The 17,435-nt window shown below is 41.5% G+C and overlaps 1 protein-coding gene across 4 annotated transcripts in view; it reads right to left on the bottom strand.

The window, feature by feature from the left end:
• The window catches only part of TIAM2 (TIAM Rac1 associated GEF 2), a 178,169-nt gene that overhangs the window by 86,632 nt on the left and 74,102 nt on the right, over nt 1–17,435 (bottom strand). For all 4 annotated transcript variants that reach the window (XM_066615857.1, XM_066615885.1, XM_066615875.1 and 1 more), the window contains 5 exons: nt 16,904–17,339; nt 10,347–10,519; nt 9,380–9,604; nt 3,138–3,323; nt 1,047–1,193 (listed from right to left, as the gene is read on the bottom strand). In XM_066615857.1, coding sequence (XP_066471954.1) covers nt 1,047–1,193; nt 3,138–3,323; nt 9,380–9,604; nt 10,347–10,519; nt 16,904–17,339 — 1,167 coding nt within the window. The remainder of the gene's footprint in view (nt 1–1,046; nt 1,194–3,137; nt 3,324–9,379; nt 9,605–10,346; nt 10,520–16,903; nt 17,340–17,435) is intronic.

The following is a 17,435-nucleotide window of genomic DNA, read 5'->3' as shown; positions in this document are numbered from 1 at the left end:
GTGTTGAGACCATTGTCCATTCTATTCTTTATTGTCCCTTCTACTCTGAGATCCGTCAAAGATATTTGGATCCTATACTGAGAACAAGGGGAGGACTTACAGACGTGGCAAGAATACGCTACCTCCTAACTGATTTTTCTGAGGAAATAACAGACACTGTGGCAACTTTTCTATATCAGGTCATTGAGCTGCGCAATCAAGAAGTTGATTTGTTATCTGGCAGACCAAATGTATATAGTTGTAGATTTGTTTGTTTTTATGCCAATAAAGGATTCTATATCTCTCTCAGTGCTAATAATGTTGCTAGCGCAAGTCTGATGACAATCAGTATCCTCTGAGTGGGGATACTGCAGGTAAGGAGGATAGGATCCGGCATACACCAGCGCTGCTGGATCCACCCCCTCCCACAGCCTTTGCAGCCCCTTCTCCCCTTGCCACCCAGTTTCACCCCCTCCCTGCCCCCATTCCCCTGCCCTCCCACCTCCCTCCAGCACGGGAACACTCCAGTCTTCCCACTGGCACTTCAAGCAGCGTGCATTACCAGAGCTCAGCCATTGCTGGCAGAACACTTAAAAATTAGTTTAGAATTGGGTTGCCCATTTACTAACTTCCAACCAAACAGCAGGAAAGTTTTGATGAAAAGAAAAGAAGCGTATATACTTTTATATCTCATTGAGAATGGGAACATAAAGTTTTATCATGACAGGTAATAGCATTTTAGATCACTTTACAGATCAACCAAACTGATAAACAGCAAAAATTTATAAATGTGGACATGTGGTAATTTGTAAAAGAAGAGATTCAGAGCGGCTTCCAATTTCAGGGGCAATGGCACACCTTTTATACCGGCAAAACAATGCAAATTCTAATATGACACATAGCATTATACTTGATAGGATAAAATTTTATCCTCTCTCCTTTTGGTATAGGTATCAAAATAATAATGAAACTGAATTTCCATGTTGTTTTTGTACAATTGTTATTATAACATTTTTTTAAAAACACGGAAGATTGTATAAAAATGACATGTAACATCTAGAAACTACCTGTGTGACAGAAGGCCGTTTCTCCTTTGCCTTTCTTGCCAGAGTGTCCAGTCCCTTCAGAGAAGAAAATAAACCCTTCTTACTCTGTACCCTCTGAGACAGAGAGAGTGTTCGCTTCCTAAGGGCAGCCTCATCCCTGGAGCAGATCTAATTTTAAAAAGAGGAGGTGAGTGTAGGCATATTCATATCTAGTTCAACAGAAGGTGACAACAACTTAATTACAATTAAGTCTGAAATAAAAGAAGTTTTAAATTCATCACAGATTTTATGTCCAAGGTCAGGAAATGAATTTTACTCTGCTGCTGGGGTGCATTATTTGCACACCTAATTCTTATTCCAGTTCAGGCTGAAGGAATGTGTCCAACCCCCCCCCCCTTCCTATCACCAAACATTTTGAGAGGGTTGTTATGTTGTTACAAGCCCTATGATCCTATCTGCACATACCTATTACACTATCTCTTCATCTAACATTACAATATGGACAGGTCCATTGGAGTATCTCATACTCAATTGAATTTTTTTTAGCAAATGTATTAGAAAACAAACATCCTGAGATGAAAAAGTGTCAATTTTTCCTGAAAACATGACAGTAGTAGCTTAGCCATTTTGAATAACTATTCAAAAAGGTATTCCCTTCTTTTCAAAAGCAGGCACTTAAGAATGTTTAAAAACAAAGGGCACAATCCTAACCAGGTCTACTCAGAAGTAAGTCCTATTTTGTTCAATGGGGCTTACTCTCAGGAAAGTATGGTTAGGATTGCAGCCAAAGACACACACAACCAAGGCACCTGTTGCCCTCTGTCTTTGCTCTCCTGCCACACACTTAGAAGCTTTTAGAAAGAAATTTAGGACCCAGTCCTATCCAACTTTCCAGCACATATGCAGCCATGCCTATGGGGCAGGTGCCGCAAACTGGGGGTTGGTGGTGGTCACAGAGGCCTCCTCAAGGTAAGAGAACATTTGTTCCGTTACCTTGGGGCTGCATCTGGACTAGAAAGTTGGATAGGATTGGTCCCTTCGCTGAATGCCAGAAACGAGGGATGCATTGAAATATGCCATGTTTTTTCAAGGGTGGTCAACGTCAAGTTGCATCACTTGAACCCATGCCCAAATTCTGCAACTCACCCCTCCAAAGTCTATCACTCTCTCCCCCACAACGCACATTCACCTCCCCCACGAGAACATACCTTACCATCTTCAACATCCTGTTCCTGCTTCATTGCCGGTTTTAGCAAAATGGCTCAGCAGGGAGAAAACCCCTCTACTCCCAGCAATCTTTCCACTCGCCAATTTATACATACCAGCAGTGGAACTGGAGCAATAGAAGGTAAGCCCTTCCCACATGTTCTCTGAGCACTGAAGATGAGGATGGGGGCAGCCAGATGGTGGGCACAGAGCATTAGGCATCACCATCGCCTTCCCCAGCCTGCCACCTGATGCAATGAGCTAAACTGATCCCATGGCTATGATGCCCCTGAGTATTTTACATAAGGCTGAATTACAGGTCTGTAATGGAATATTTTAAATGCTATCTTGCTAGAAAAGGACTTCTGGATACCTCACTCTTAGCAAGTAATAGTTATGCTATCATTACTGTTTGTCTGCCTTGGGGACAAAGGGAATAAAATCTTCGTTTGCTTCTAATTTTTATTCAAAATAACAATATTTCCTAAACAGTAAGCCGGTCTATGAAAGAGGGGGGAAGAGAAAAACCACATGCAGATCATGTGCAATGACCATGCGCTCATCTATTTGACTGCATCTATGTGCAGAGAAGCTGTAGCCAATTACAACTTGCTAGGGCATGGATACAGAGCAAACACATCACGTGTGCCAACACCACAAGCAGTTTGCAGGCTTTTTCCAAGATGGAATTATTTCCATCATACAACATTAGTCATGTTCAAAGAAGTTTTTACTCACACAGGAAAAAGGGACACAAGTTGTGGCTTTAGGATAAATCTGGCTATGGAGTTGCATAACCATTTACCAGCAGAATATTTAAAGTACTTGTTATGAAAACAGTTTTCACATCTTGCAACAAACTAACTTCTTTATATTGTACTTGCATGAACCCCCCTTTCAGCTCACCAGTGCATGAAAGGATGAAACTGAGAAGATGCCAAGCCGCCCTAATGCTATCTTCGAAGAACGACCTGCAGCTGCCAAAAGGCTCTTGGGATTTGGTAACTCCCCACCTTGCAGGCTGGCTAGATAACAGCGCATCCTGAAGAGATCCATGTTGAATTTCTCCAGATTCTGTTCCCACTGCTGGATCTGTTTAAATACACAAATGAAATATTAGAAGGAAAAAATAATAATGGGTTGTGTTTGAACGTTTAAGCTCTGCAACCCTCTACAAAATTGCTTTCATCTGGAGTGACATGAGGCCTGATTCACGTTCCTTTCCCCCAAATGTATGCAGTCATATTGCATTACCAATCTTCAAAAGATGGCATGAAACAAACAAAGTTGGTGGTCTTCAGTGTATACTGACATTATAACTTATGAACGCGGGGGTACTTTTGTTACCCACAAAAGCCATATTTTTTTAAAGGATTTTTTTTTTTTTTTACAATTTGTGATGCTCAAGACTTATAGACAACATCTGGTTTCTGAAGTTACATAATTCTATTCTGAAATTAGCTCCAGAATTTTGAAAGCTGTTTTTGATAGCTCACTCAAGAACCTTTAGTGCCAAATCCCTCCCCCTCCCAAAGTTGACAGCGTTTATAGAAAGGCCTCCATCAAGTCAAATTCATGAAAACCAATAGTTTGTCAGGAAAGAGATAGGAAATGAAAGGCAGTAGGGAACTCACTCAGGCAAAGGACTGCACTGGATCACTACCCCACAAAGCACCCCCAATAATTCCCTGGGTACCATACCACTGTATCAGTACTGAGACTTCAAAGGTTGACCTGGTCAGTGGAGTCCTATAGGTGGGGGCGCCTGGCCAGTGCCTGACTTTGGCAACCCCTGGTGACAGCACTGCACAACAGCAAAGTGTGAACTTATGTTCTTATGCTAACTCAGCTCCACTCTGCTCAAGTATTTCCCCCAAAACCTCTGCCTTTAAGAGTAGATTTGGCCAGCCAGGATTCATGGAACAGCCATGTAAAAGCTTTCTGTGTGATGCCAGTAAGTATTTAGGCTAGTTGTGGTCCACAGACCCCAACCACAAAATCAAATGCTATCACTGTATCCTTGCAGGATTTTTGTCCTGAGCTAAGAATTCAGTGCAGTGCAACAATTCTTTTAAAAATTATATTTCAAAATAAATACTAATAAGGTAGTACATTTGATGCCTTTTTCTCCAAATACTGGGGGTGGGGGCTGTATCCACGGATCCCGTATCCATGAATTCACTTATCTGTGGATTGGGTTCAAGGCCCCCCCAAATGCCTCTCAGGAGGGTCCTTTGGGCCCAGCAGAGGCCGTGGACATCTGTCAGACTGAGCCCAACAGCAAAAAAAAAACGCTACTTATGGTTTCTCCATGAAACCGGAGGTGATGTTTTTAAAGCCTTACAAGACATTGAGATGCCCAAGGAAATCCCAAGGGTTTCTAACTACAGTCAACCATACAACAGTTTCTAAATACATAATAGTCCTTTTTCAGTAACACATATGTGATGCCATGTTAAGAGCTATCCATTTCCTAAAGCTGTTCACAAGAAGGTCTAGTACTACAACAGAACAGAGTTGAAAAACAGTGTACGCATCCCAAAGAAGTGATTGCAGATGGTTATTCACACTCTCAAGAATGTACAGAATTGAACATGAAAAAGCAGAACTAATGACACACACTTTCCCAAATACCTAGCATTTCAAGTAGTTCATGCATTTTATTGTTTCAGATTTTTTTTTTTAACAATTACCCACAATTTAGGGTTTAGGCTTTACCCTTCTTTAAATGCTTATTCCTTCCCAGGGTAATCTAAATGTCAACAGCACTTCAACCATCTCTTTCACAAGTAGAATAATGTAGAAGGAAAGTGGCTTCATCTATCTATATGCCAACACAGGAGTGTAAGGTACGAGCATATTACAAACCTCACATTACAATCTTCAAACCGGAAAAATCTAAAAAAAATGCTTACAGATCATAGAAAGGTTTACAGCTGATAACTATCACACAATGCAATTTAGAACAGAATAATTGTTCAAACAGTATGTCATATTGGGCCAGCTACCCAATTAATACTGTAGTAGCTACAGAAGTATGGACTGATATTTTAAAATAAGTTATCCAGAAAATTCAAGTATTTAACAGAGAGTTAACAACAGAGATACATTCCCTGAAGCCCATCATTAATCAAAGCGGTGGTGTCAATCAAACAGGTACCTACGAGCCTCCTCAAAAGCCCACTGAGAACACTCCGAGTGCCCCACTGCTGCCCACGCACCTGAAAGACTGCTCTCCACTTGTTGACTGCTCCACCACACACCTGGAAATGCTGGCTGCTCTGACAGCCAGAAATCACCCCAGCGGGCATCACACATGGTCAGCTGATGGGCCAGCAACAAGCCACAATGCTGCTTGTCAGCTGGCCCCATGCAATGCTGGCTGGGGTGATTTCCAGCTGTTGGAGCAGCCAGCACTTTCAGCGGCACAGTACAGCAGCTAACAAGTTGAGAATTGAGAGCAGCCTTTCAGATCCGCAGGCAGTGGCAATGAAGCAGTTGCAGAATCCATTACGGTTTACAAGCCATGATGTGTATGTGCAACCTCCTGATTTTAGAAATGGGCTATGTCAGAATGCCAGATGCAAGGGAGGGCACCAGGATGCAGGTCTCTTGTTATCTGGTGTGCTCCCTGGGGCATTTGGTGGGCCGCTGTGAGATACAGGAAGCTGGACTAGATGGGCCTATGGCCTGATCCAGTGGGGCTGTTCTTATGAGAGGCTCCTAGACCTCTGGACACCAAGCCACCATCTTAGTTAGAACACTGGTAAGTGACACACACCCGTATTTTTATTCCGCCATTGTTGCTAAGTAAATGGGACACCCAAGATGGCTCACAGCCATGGATTTTAAAAGCATAATAATGTATTAACAATACGAATACAGGAGGCCTTCCATACCCTGTAACAATGAAGAACAAGCTGCAAAGAAAACAGTACTCTCATAACAGTAGAAGCAGTAAAAGTGATACAATGAAGACAATCAAGAACAGTAGAAGAGCCCAGAGAAGAACAATTTAGCAGCAGTCGTTACAGGCAATGCAAAAACAGTGACTAAGCTTTAGAAAAACCCAAGGTGGAAAAGCCAAACAGAACAGAAAGCTGATCAAATTGATCTCAAGTTAAAAGAGAGGGAGTTTCCAAACGCCTTGGTTTGCCCAAGGACAGTACACGTAGAAAGGCCTCCTTTGACAACCTTAGAGAATAGGTCAACTGATATGGGAGAAAGCAGCCCTTTAGATAACTCAGTCCTAAACCATGTAGTTCAGAATTCTGATGCCTAGCCTTGTTCAAATCTGTTTTAGTAACAGAACCTCACTGTTAACTTAGCAGGTGCCTTCAAGAAGCAGAATTTGAAACAGTAGTTAAGGAAAGGCAGGGGTGAGCAAGAACTGAGTTAGCAAAATTGAACTTCAACTTTGACTTACGAGCCTCTCAGAAGTGAAATCTGAGAAAGGAGTCAAATGTATTGTGTGATAAGATTCCAGGGGCAACTAATATCACCTGAGAGAATTTCCCACCTGTCTGCTTTTCACAGACAAGGTGGGAACGTCTGATTAAATTCAGACACTACTCACATGGAAATTTGTACTTTTCTGGAGGCATTTACAGCCCTTCCTTCTCAATATAGCAACAACAGGCTAACACAAAATGTATACACAACCTGGCTTCTAAGTAGGATAAATGCGCTACAAGGATACAGGATTAATCTACTTTGCATGTTATTTCATCTTTTGGGTCTAAAAACATTCTAAGACAAAGCATTCTTCCTCCAGGTTGTTTGTGCTTTACTTTAACTAAAGTGTCATTTTAGGCTTCTGTTTTAATATGCAGAATGTGCTTCAAAAGCAAGAAGATGAGTATTGTGTAGGAGGAAATGAAATCTGTTTTTAAACATATTCCTATGAGCAAATCCATGTTTTACTGTTCAAACAGTAAACAGAAATGCTTTTAGAAATACATTTATTTAGCTGTCAAAAAGCAAGTTCAGAAAAGCCTCCCCCACCCCCAATTCATTTTCCAAGTTTAAAGCTTTAAATTGATACCGTTTATTACTCTGTATATAAAATGGCACCTGCGCTCTCTCTCTCTGTACCCTGTATATGTATCATTGTTAGAGAATTTTTGTGAGTTATTGACATGAATAAGTAGTGCAATAGTGTATTCTGAAGCTTTTGAGTATTTCTAAGTTCCAATCTGAGTAAAAGAAATTGGGACCCCACAATGATTCTTTTCTCCTCAAAATGCCCTGCTAAGTTATACAATGAGTTTTTCAACCACATTAGAAAGTGCCACAAACAATGCTTTACACTCCAGTTTCTGCAACTTACACACTATCCATACGGCACCCATACAAATGACTGACCAAGCACTAGGGTTGTTTTGTTTTTCTCTTTAGTATAACTTATTTTGAAAGCCACTTTGCTGCAGTAAATATGTAAATCCAGGCAGCCTAAACTGAAAGCTCATGTGGAGAGGGAAAAATCTACATCTCCCCAGGGCAGGGCAGTCAATAAAGAAGCAGGAAGTTGTGGGTAAGAACTTATACTCATTTGCACTTAGTTTCCCCCTCTTTTGAATGTCCTTGTCTTAGTTTCCTTCCCTACAGTTGCAACAGAATAACTGAGACCAGGCTAGATTAGGGATGAAAGGCAGTTCTGATTAGCTTGTTCAGTCAAGTACTTTCACTAGAACACATAAAGGCTGGGAGCTGTGGAAGGGGAGACAGCAGGCAGGTGGTTCTCTGGTGAAGGGACAAGCAAGGGTCAACTAACTCAGCAGTACCATTTCCTTCCACCTCCTGTCACCCTCTTTCCCCAGAGACTTCTCAAGTTTCAAACTCTACCTATCCCACAGCAACCAATTAGACAACAGATTTTCTATGGCTTCACTAAGCCTTTGTCTGGCATGGCTCTCTGGAATCCAGGTTAAACCTTCAGCTATAAAGGACCCTTGGGCTAATGTCAAGCCTGACTGCTTATCCCCATCACTGAGGCACTCCTTCCACCCTTGGAAATGTGTTGGATGGCTTGGAGGCTCACAGAACTCCTCTGCTTTTTACTACATCAACCTAACAGATGTACAATGAAATTAAAACCCACCAGGAGCTTAACTGAATAACACTAAAAAGAAGATATAGCAGGAAGGTTGTTCTTACTTATGTGGGGCAATAGAGAAGTTCCACCTCTTTTAACTATCACCTGGCACTAAGTTTAACTAGAGGCTATTTTCGTGTATTTATATGGGGCTCACTGCAGCCAAAACAACTAGAACATACAGGAAAACATACAGAGACATATCAGAACACAAGAGTTCATCTTTCTTCCTTATGTCATAGAAACTAGGTCTATCCTTTCCATGTGAACATGCATACTTATTTCATGTGGCATGATTCATATTAAAGACAATTAATGAAAAGAAAGCATGTCCTTGTACTTGGCAATGATCCTGTGTATCTAACAGCACTACTCATATACATAAAGTCAGAACCACAACTTTGGAAGTATCTCACTTTGCTTGGGTCTGTTTACTCCGAAACCCACGATGAAAAGAAAGGAATAATTCCTTGTGCTTCTTTCTCTAGTCAGCACTACCTTTCACAAGCGAGGCATTTTTCTAAGTCTTTACATCTAAGGATGGGAATAAAATAGGACCACCTTGTTTTACATCTAACGATATAGACGAGCCAACTGTGTTTCCTCGAAGTGTCAACCACTTTAATTTAAAACCCTAGAAACACATACCCAATTTCAAGGCCTTCATATCTACTTGCAGCAAGGTTGATTTGAACTGTAAGAACATCTAAATATTATAGCAGTGTGTGTGTGAACACATGTGTAGCACTAGGAGCAGATAGTGGTTGCCAAGAGGATGCTGCTTTTGAAAACAGAATGAAGCAGCCTCTGGTCCTTGATGTACAACAACAGCCATTTCCACACATGGGAAATCCAAGCTGAAGAACAACTGCCTATGATAGAGATAGGGACATAAGCACAGTCCACATGCAACTGTAATTTTTTTCCCTTGCAGTGCATATATCCATTGGGGCTTTAGTTCTCTAGTCTTAGGGTATTAACAAAGTATAAGCTGAACCACAAATAAAAAAGCCCTTGCAGAGGTACAAAATGGAGAAAATATATCACTTAGTACCTGGTTCTCAATTGCTTTCCTATTTTTAGGATCACTAACAATGGAGAGTTGCAGTTCAGCCATCTTCTTCATCTTGCTATCCATGTCAATCTTCTGGATAAGGCTTTTGGTCTGGTTTTTCAGCAGCTTGACTGTATCCTCTTTCGCAAGCTTCTTTGCAAAGAGGGAAGCAGAAGCTGAGTGTATTGCTGTAACCCAGTTTTCAAGGTCAGTCTGGCTTGTAGCCTTAAAAAAAAAAAGACAATTATTATAAACAAAATGTTAGCATAGCATCTAACCAATTCCAAAATCAACATCAGGCAAGGATAACCATATGGGGGGGTCAGCTTAAGTGGAGTCCTCTCATTCTCCCAGCCCCATGATTCCAACATGCGGGACTGCAAATGATAAAATTTACTGATATACTACAATTTCCTTGAGGAGCTGACAATTGGTGGTAAACATTTACTTTGTCTAAGGATGAAGCACTTTGTGTACAAAAGATGAAATTACTCAAATGACATTATAGGGATGGCCACTACACAGCTCATTACTGTCTTGATTTTAAAGAACTATCACTGATTTATTGACAAAAAAATTCACAAGATAGTTTATACAGCAAAATAAACAGTTTCCTGCTGCCAATGGGCTACATCTAAAACGTTATGACACAACTACTAGCACGGCAACCAACCTGTCCCTTACCTGTTTGGAGAATGGCACTGTAAAGTATTCTGCTACAAGGACCGTCACTTCATGAACAGTCCAGTGCCTTGGATTCCTCATGAAGCAGAACTGGTTCACATCTGAGTGTTCTGCAGCATTGAGTGTGAAGTCAGGCCAAACTACCAGATCTTGAACTGCTACCCAAGGGCATGGTCACAATTCTGGCCATAGTTATTTTGTACTTATTAACTACAATATGGCAAAAACAAACAAACCCCATACAGACTTTTTTTTAAGGCAGCAGCAGCAACAACAACAATACCTGGAATAGGTAGACATCTCCAAAAGAATTGCTGAGACAGAAAACATTCTCCTTCTTGGGGTGCTCTGGGCAAGACTGCACTATACTGTCTTCTGCAAACAGGGCATATCGAGGTGAGCAGTTCTGTTCCATGGAATTCCTCCCATAGGTCTCATAAAACAGCAAGGTGCATCCTTTTGAAAAGGAAAAAAAATGGCATTCCACGTTTACAGGCTTCCGAACCTATACCCTCCCGAAAGACAGGATTTACACTTTGAACCTATGCACAGTTGGGATCCAGGTAGGGGAGGAGAAAAGGGAGGGGATGCCACACATTACGACTGTTGCAGGAAATATTGATGTTACACCAATTCCCCCCACAGCAAATCGATCATCAACATGTCTTTAAAACACCCTGGTGTACATGTCTGGAAAACGTGGCCCACTTATTACATCTAGACTAGATACATTTGGAAAGCACTGATCTAAACATCACTATTTCTATCAACCAAGAATGTGTGAAGCTGCCCTGAATTTCACAATGATCAGCATAACATGCCCCTAAGTTTAGCACTGATGTGCAAGGCATGATTCCACCACAAGGTATGTCACTGATTATTTTTCAAACAATAGCACTCATTTCCTCCCCACAGCTCACAATGTAAAGAAAAACAAAGGATGCACAAGGATGTCACTGTGATATTCCCACCCAAGTGCAGCGGACAGAATGTCAAGTAGGATTGCGGAACAGACTGGCCTTGTCCCGCAAACACTCAGCTTAACCCTATTGTGCAAAGTTGTGGCACAAAAGCTGTTGTGCAAACCTGTTGCAATACTTGCAAGAATAGTATTGAAAACCATTTTGCACAGGAAAAGCTCTACAAGGAGTTGCAAATGACACAATACTACCAGCATCCATTCAAATAAACTGGAGATTTGTCATTGGTCTCAAACAAGCAACCTTAAAAATCAGTCAAAATTATTACAGCAATTACAAAAAAAAACATTTTATGTTTTTGTGATTTGCTTAGGCAGTTCCGCTTAGGAAAGCAATCGGGAACAAGACTTTCAATACAATGATTGAGTTAATACATCCTTTCTAGTTGAGATCATGAAGGTGATGCCACATCTTGGGATACTGTGTACAGTTCTGACTGCCACACCTCAAAAAGGATATTGTAGCGTTGAAAAAGAGAGTTACCAAGAGGGCTAAACAGCTTCCTTATGAGCAAGGCTACAGTATTTGTGGCTTTTTCGCTTGAAGAGAATTAAGGTAGATATGCCTGAGACTTACAAAATTAGGAAAAGTGTGGAGAGAATGGACAAAGAGAAGTTTTTCCTACCTCTCTCACAATACTAGATACAGAAGACATCTAATGAAACTGATTGGTGGTAGATTTAGGACAGACAAAAGGAGGTCCTTCTTCACAAAGAGCATAATTAGTCCAGAATTCATTGCAACAAGATGCAGTGATGGCTGCAAGCTTGGATGACAAAAGGGACTGGACACATTCATGGAGGACAGGTCTAACAGTGGCTACTAGTCATGATGGCTATGGGCTACCTCCAGATCCAGTAGGAGTACAACTCTGAATTATCAGTTGCAGAGGAGCAATGGTAGGAGAGAAATATGCCTCTCTCTCCTGCTTGTGGGCTTCCCAGAGGCTGCTGGTAGGACACCGAATGCTGAACTAGATGGGCATTTGGCCTGATCCAGAAGACTTTTCTTATACTTAGGTAGCTGAGAAACCTTAGCATTTGCAAAACAGGTTAGCAGAATCTTAATATATTCTACCAGCAGACACTATACCTTCAGACCCTATACCTTCAGCAATCACCAGAGAGGAGTCTCACTTCCATTGTCTGTAGTAATATGTACAGCAGTAACCTGTCTGTCCCATGAGGTCATCAAGGGAGGCTCAGTTGGGGATGCCACAGAAAATATGGGTGATGGGATCATGCAACAGGACCTCTTCTGTTGTGATGCCCAGACTATGGAACTCCCTTCTACTTGAGATCATGACTCTGCAAACAGATGGATTACAGAGAGGTGTAAAAACCTCTCTGTTTCATCAAGCTGTCTCATCGATTTTAACTTGTTTTCTGCTGGTGACAAGGTAGTATCTGGTGACAAGGGCTGATCTCCCTCTAATGGCATCTAGAACTGCTGGTTCTGCAGGTGTCCTCCAGTTGTCATTAAAACAAATGCCATCAACCCCTAGAGGAAGCAACAGAGGCAGCACCATCAGGCTGGAGGGAGTTTTATTATTCCCCATCCTTCTCTCACCCACTAGTACAGAAAGAGAGGATGGGGATTGTCTCAAGGCAAGCAGTGAGTGTAGGGGATGAAGCGCCCCCTGTCAGGTTGCAGCCTCACCCAACCCCCTTTCCCAATGAAGTTTTCATCATGGCTGGGCTGACCTTGAGTCACAGCCGCAGCCAATTATAGATGCTGGTGTTTCTTTTTGAAGCTCAATATGTTGCCCACTCCCATCCCTTTGCCTAACTCCAGCACAGGCCTGCTTACCCAGCAGCATATCATCATCATCAGGTTTTTTACAGCAGCAAACAGCGGCTAAGTCTGGAGCAATGGACTAGCACGTTGGGAACGTTTTGCTTAGTTAATTGTTTCTAATAATTTCAAACTCCTTTTGCCTTCTCCTACACACTAAAATGTGCACAACATCAGATTTGTGTCAGTGGAAACAGCAGCAAGTTATCTTCCTCAGTGTATTATGAATGGAAAAGATATAAAGCTATTACAACTGAAAAAAGAACTTGTGGATCTATCACCTAAAAGCCAACACTGTGGGTCACACTTTTCGCTTTGCATGAAAAGGTCCACAGACTTGGCAAGACATCTCAGACTGACCTAGACAACCAAGACAACTGTTGAGAATGTTTTCAACTCTTCCTGAATACAGAATAGGTGCTCTCAAGAGGTTTGGAGAGAAAACAAATTTTTGTTTTTTTGCTCTTGGTGGATGCGTGTGTCATGGTTTGTAAGTGATGGGTTTGCTGGAGATGACTCCAAGATAAAAAAATTACAGCACAGCACTTATAGGTTCAATTGTAAGAGTCCAAAATATATCCAATAAGTAATTTTGTTTGAACCACAATGAAAACTTATTGCTATTTTAATTCCTCTTTTTGTGTGGGAGCAGCAAGAATTTTTTGTTGGTTTGTTAAGAAATCATCCACAGCAGTCAGAACCTCTGCCCATAGATGAGACTAGATAGTCTTCTTCTGACTGCCCCCAGGGCCAGATTATAGCATTCTAGCTAGGAACAGAAAGTAGTTGGAATGCAGTATCCCTTGCCCAGATAAATTAATTAGGAAAGACAGATGGGCATGAAAAACATTCCATGTTAAAGGAATCATCTTGATGGCCCTCTAAGCGCTGCTGAAGTCTCAGGGCACTCATCAATTCTGTTCTGGCAGGTTAGCCAGATGGTTGTAATCTTTCCTATTATTGATAAACTAAATACAGCTCAAGAGAAGGCACCAAAAAAAAATTCCAGCACAAACACACTAGTCTTTGTTGCTATGTGTGAGACTTCAATTAAAAATACACATACACCTTTCATAGCTATTTACACACCAACAAATTGAAAGCTGGCAAACTGGGTTTTGAAATGCCTAACAATGCAAATGTTTAAACATAAGAATTCTGCCTCAAAATCCACAGGGCTAGGATATTTTAGCAACAGAAATCATCAGAATTCAGAGAAGGAATAGATAGTGACATGAGTGAAATCACTTGTGATATTATTCAAATGTTCCAAGTACCTAGGCTGTGTCTTGAGGCGCACCAAGCTGTCAATGATAGTACGAGAAGGAAAAATGCTGCAGTTTGTGAAAGGCAAGTCAAGCAAGTATTTGTGCTTCAACAAAACAAGAACAAAGGAAGCACATATTTACATACAGTTATCTTCCTTTTTACATAAGCTGTCTGTAGATCCAATCCATCATTCAAGGGCCTTTGTCCCCTGATAAAGAAGGCTGAAATACACTCTGCAGCTTATGTATATTGCCTTGGAAATAAGCCTCATGAATTTTAGGCTTATTCTCCAAGCAAATGTACAAAGAACTGCAACTGCGGCCTGTCAACTGGACCAACGGTATTTTGGTTCATTGGCCTAAATTCTATAACTAGAGGAAAAAATTAACCAACATTCTTCTACCCTTTGGGCATCGCCAGCATTTTCTATACAGCATCAGAGAAAGTCTGAAAACGTTAACAAAGGCAAACCTTGTTAAAAATGCCTTTCCCCCATCTGGTCTCCCAAGCATTATGATGAGCAGATAAGTACGTTTTTAAAAATTTCTTAGGAGCAGTATATGCTAAAAGGAATAACTGCCAAAGACTACAGTATTGCAAAAATCTGCATTCTTTTCCAAGTCATTATTCCGAATGCATGCCTTTCAATGTGCTGTATGCACTTTTCCAGCATAGTCCTTGTCATCCATTTCCAGTATGTAATCTATCCAGCACTAATGATTGGAGCTTTGATCCCAGAACATGATTCCAATACCAGAGTACAGTTTTGCAAAGTAACAACAGGGGGCTTTGATCATAGAAGGAGTATCTTTCCTTCCTTGCTAAGTACGTATCACAAAGCTGTGCCCAGACCCCCTAAAAATCTGGATTAGGAAACTGCAAGTAGAATGATCTTGGGAGAGTGAAACCTTAAAGCCTTCTATGATGGGTTGGATCTAGATTTCACCCTGAGACTTTTCTTTCTTCTCCTTTCAGTTTCTAGGTTAGTTGTGCTCTGCCCTACAACAAACAAGCATGACTGTTTGATTGCAATTAACAGGAAGAGTTAATCCTTCTGGATCATGCAGCCCTAAACAAAAGGAATAAGGTCAGAAGGAGCAAATTTCAAGCAGATTTGTGAACCTCACACTTTAACATGTGAAATAATAAGAACATATCAGTCTCTATCATTCTGCCAAAGCAGAAAATAGGCAGCTATAGTGTCAATTATCCATCCAGCTACTCATAAGAGACATTTATCTTTAAAGCAGATTGTTCCTTAAAGGATTGCTTCACTGCTCTAGAAAGAATGAAGAAAGATACAGGGTGACCCAAAAAAAACAGAACCCACAAATCTTTGAATAAAACTGTTAATTTTAATTTTTCTTCTTTTTTCTTTCAGGGTATACAGGTCGACTTCGTGCATGAAATATTGGAACAATAATCTTCCTCAAACTCAATAACTTTGAGTCCAGTAAGTTTCTTGAAATTTACTGGACCTTTGTAGGATTTAATAAAATTTTTATGGGTTCTGGTTTTTTTGGGGTCACCCTGTACATTAAGCTTATGGGTGGAGAAAGCAGGAGAGATAATTAGGAAGCAAAAATTATTTATGAGCATAACACTTTCTAAATTATTACACATTCTACTGACACAAGAAGAGCATCTTTTAGAGGTCCTAATGCTTTTGCTCAGACACAGCCCCTAATTACATGCCATTAATCTGAATCTTCAAAGCATCTCAGCATCAGCTATTTGAGCCACTAAGGTCAGTACTAAACACTTGAACTTCTTAATTATTTCCCATTATCATGTTGTCTACTATGCCATTCCTGAACTGCAGTGACTCTTGGGTAACCACAGTCTGCCCAGGCCATCGGGTATCTTCCGTCACTGTACTTTTAATTTTTGTTCAAAAACAGCACCTTTTCAAGAGAAGAAACACATTTCACTCTTCTCTACCTGATAAAACAGCCAACTAGAGCTGAAAGACACACAGTTAAGAGAAAAAAAAAATCACACATAGGGTATCCAAAGGTATCAGGACTTATTGGTGTCTTTTACTGTAGGAGGTTCAGGGCAATTTAAAGTCACCTGGCTCAGTTTTAGACTAAAACCTGCGGTTTTCAAACTCGCAGGTAGTTTGAATCCCGCAGTAAGTCTTTGCGGGGGCGGAGGCAGTGGTGCGATCCCCAGGATCGCACCGCTCAGGGGGGCTGCAGGGCTTGGTGCACTTGCCCAAGCCCCCTACAGCCCCCCGGCGGTGCGGGGAGCCCTGCGCGACCTTCGGCAGGGTTTCCGGGGTCAGTGCGCAATCGCCCCACTTCCCCTTTTGGCTGCAGGGAGCCGGGCGCAAGTGCCTGCAGGGCTCCCCGGGTCCCCCGGGTAAGGGAAAGTGAGAGTGGGGCGATCATGCTCCACCTCCGCAAAATGGGAAGCGGAGCACGATTGCCCCGGTTTGAATACCACTGGACTAAAACATAAGAGGAAATGAGAGTTGAAATAATCCATGGTTTATGGGCCATGGGTTATCAGCGCATGAGCTTAGAACAGTCAGAATACACCATACATGTTAAAGAATCTGAATTGTGAATGTTTGTGCATGAGATGACCTTATGTGGTCGGTACATAGAAGGAACCTCATAACACACACCAGCATATACAGAAAATAATTTTGCTAATTTTCTTTCTAGTAAGTGGGAAGGTATTGTGAAAAACTGTCGCAGAAATGAATTTAAGGTGGAGTACCAAATGACAGACTCTATAACACAATGAACCACAATGAACCACAGGTAAACACAATGAACCATTTACTTGCCTTTTAGAGTCACCCAGTACTGTTTCCATTTTCTGCGGGTAACCAGCTCAAGTTTCTTCTCTTTTTGGAGGGTCACAAGAGGTTTGAAGAAGAGCCAGCCAGCTTTGCGAACAACTCCTTGCTCTTTCTCATACAGCAGATCCAGTTGTTCCAAGGAGCTGAGCGACTCACTGCTCGAGTCTTCCGTTTCGGTGGAAGTGTCTGTGTTCTCAATGTTGGTCCTGCTCAGGTCAAGCTCCCTCATGAAGTTCTCGTAAATGTTCTGCCTCAGGACATCGCTGCTGATGGCATTGGCAGATTCACTTCTCTGGGGAAAGATCTGGCCAGAGTTGGGTGACCACAGAGATCCAGAGAAATGTGGAACAGCAAGAGTGTCTGGAGAAAGACCTTCAGTTCTAACGTCAAAATATTCACTTGAATCTTTGCATTTCGACTCCTGTGAATAAGCAGAACACACACATAATTAACGAAAACAGGGATTAAACAGCATAGCTTGATTGGCTTCATAGGTTTATATGCTGCAAATAAGTTC

The sequence above is a fragment of the Tiliqua scincoides genome, chromosome 1 (assembly GCF_035046505.1).
Source record: "Tiliqua scincoides isolate rTilSci1 chromosome 1, rTilSci1.hap2, whole genome shotgun sequence".
Taxonomy (NCBI): domain Eukaryota; kingdom Metazoa; phylum Chordata; class Lepidosauria; order Squamata; family Scincidae; genus Tiliqua; species Tiliqua scincoides.
Note: the sequence above shows the minus strand (reverse complement) of the source record. Positions and strands in the feature narration are given on the sequence as shown.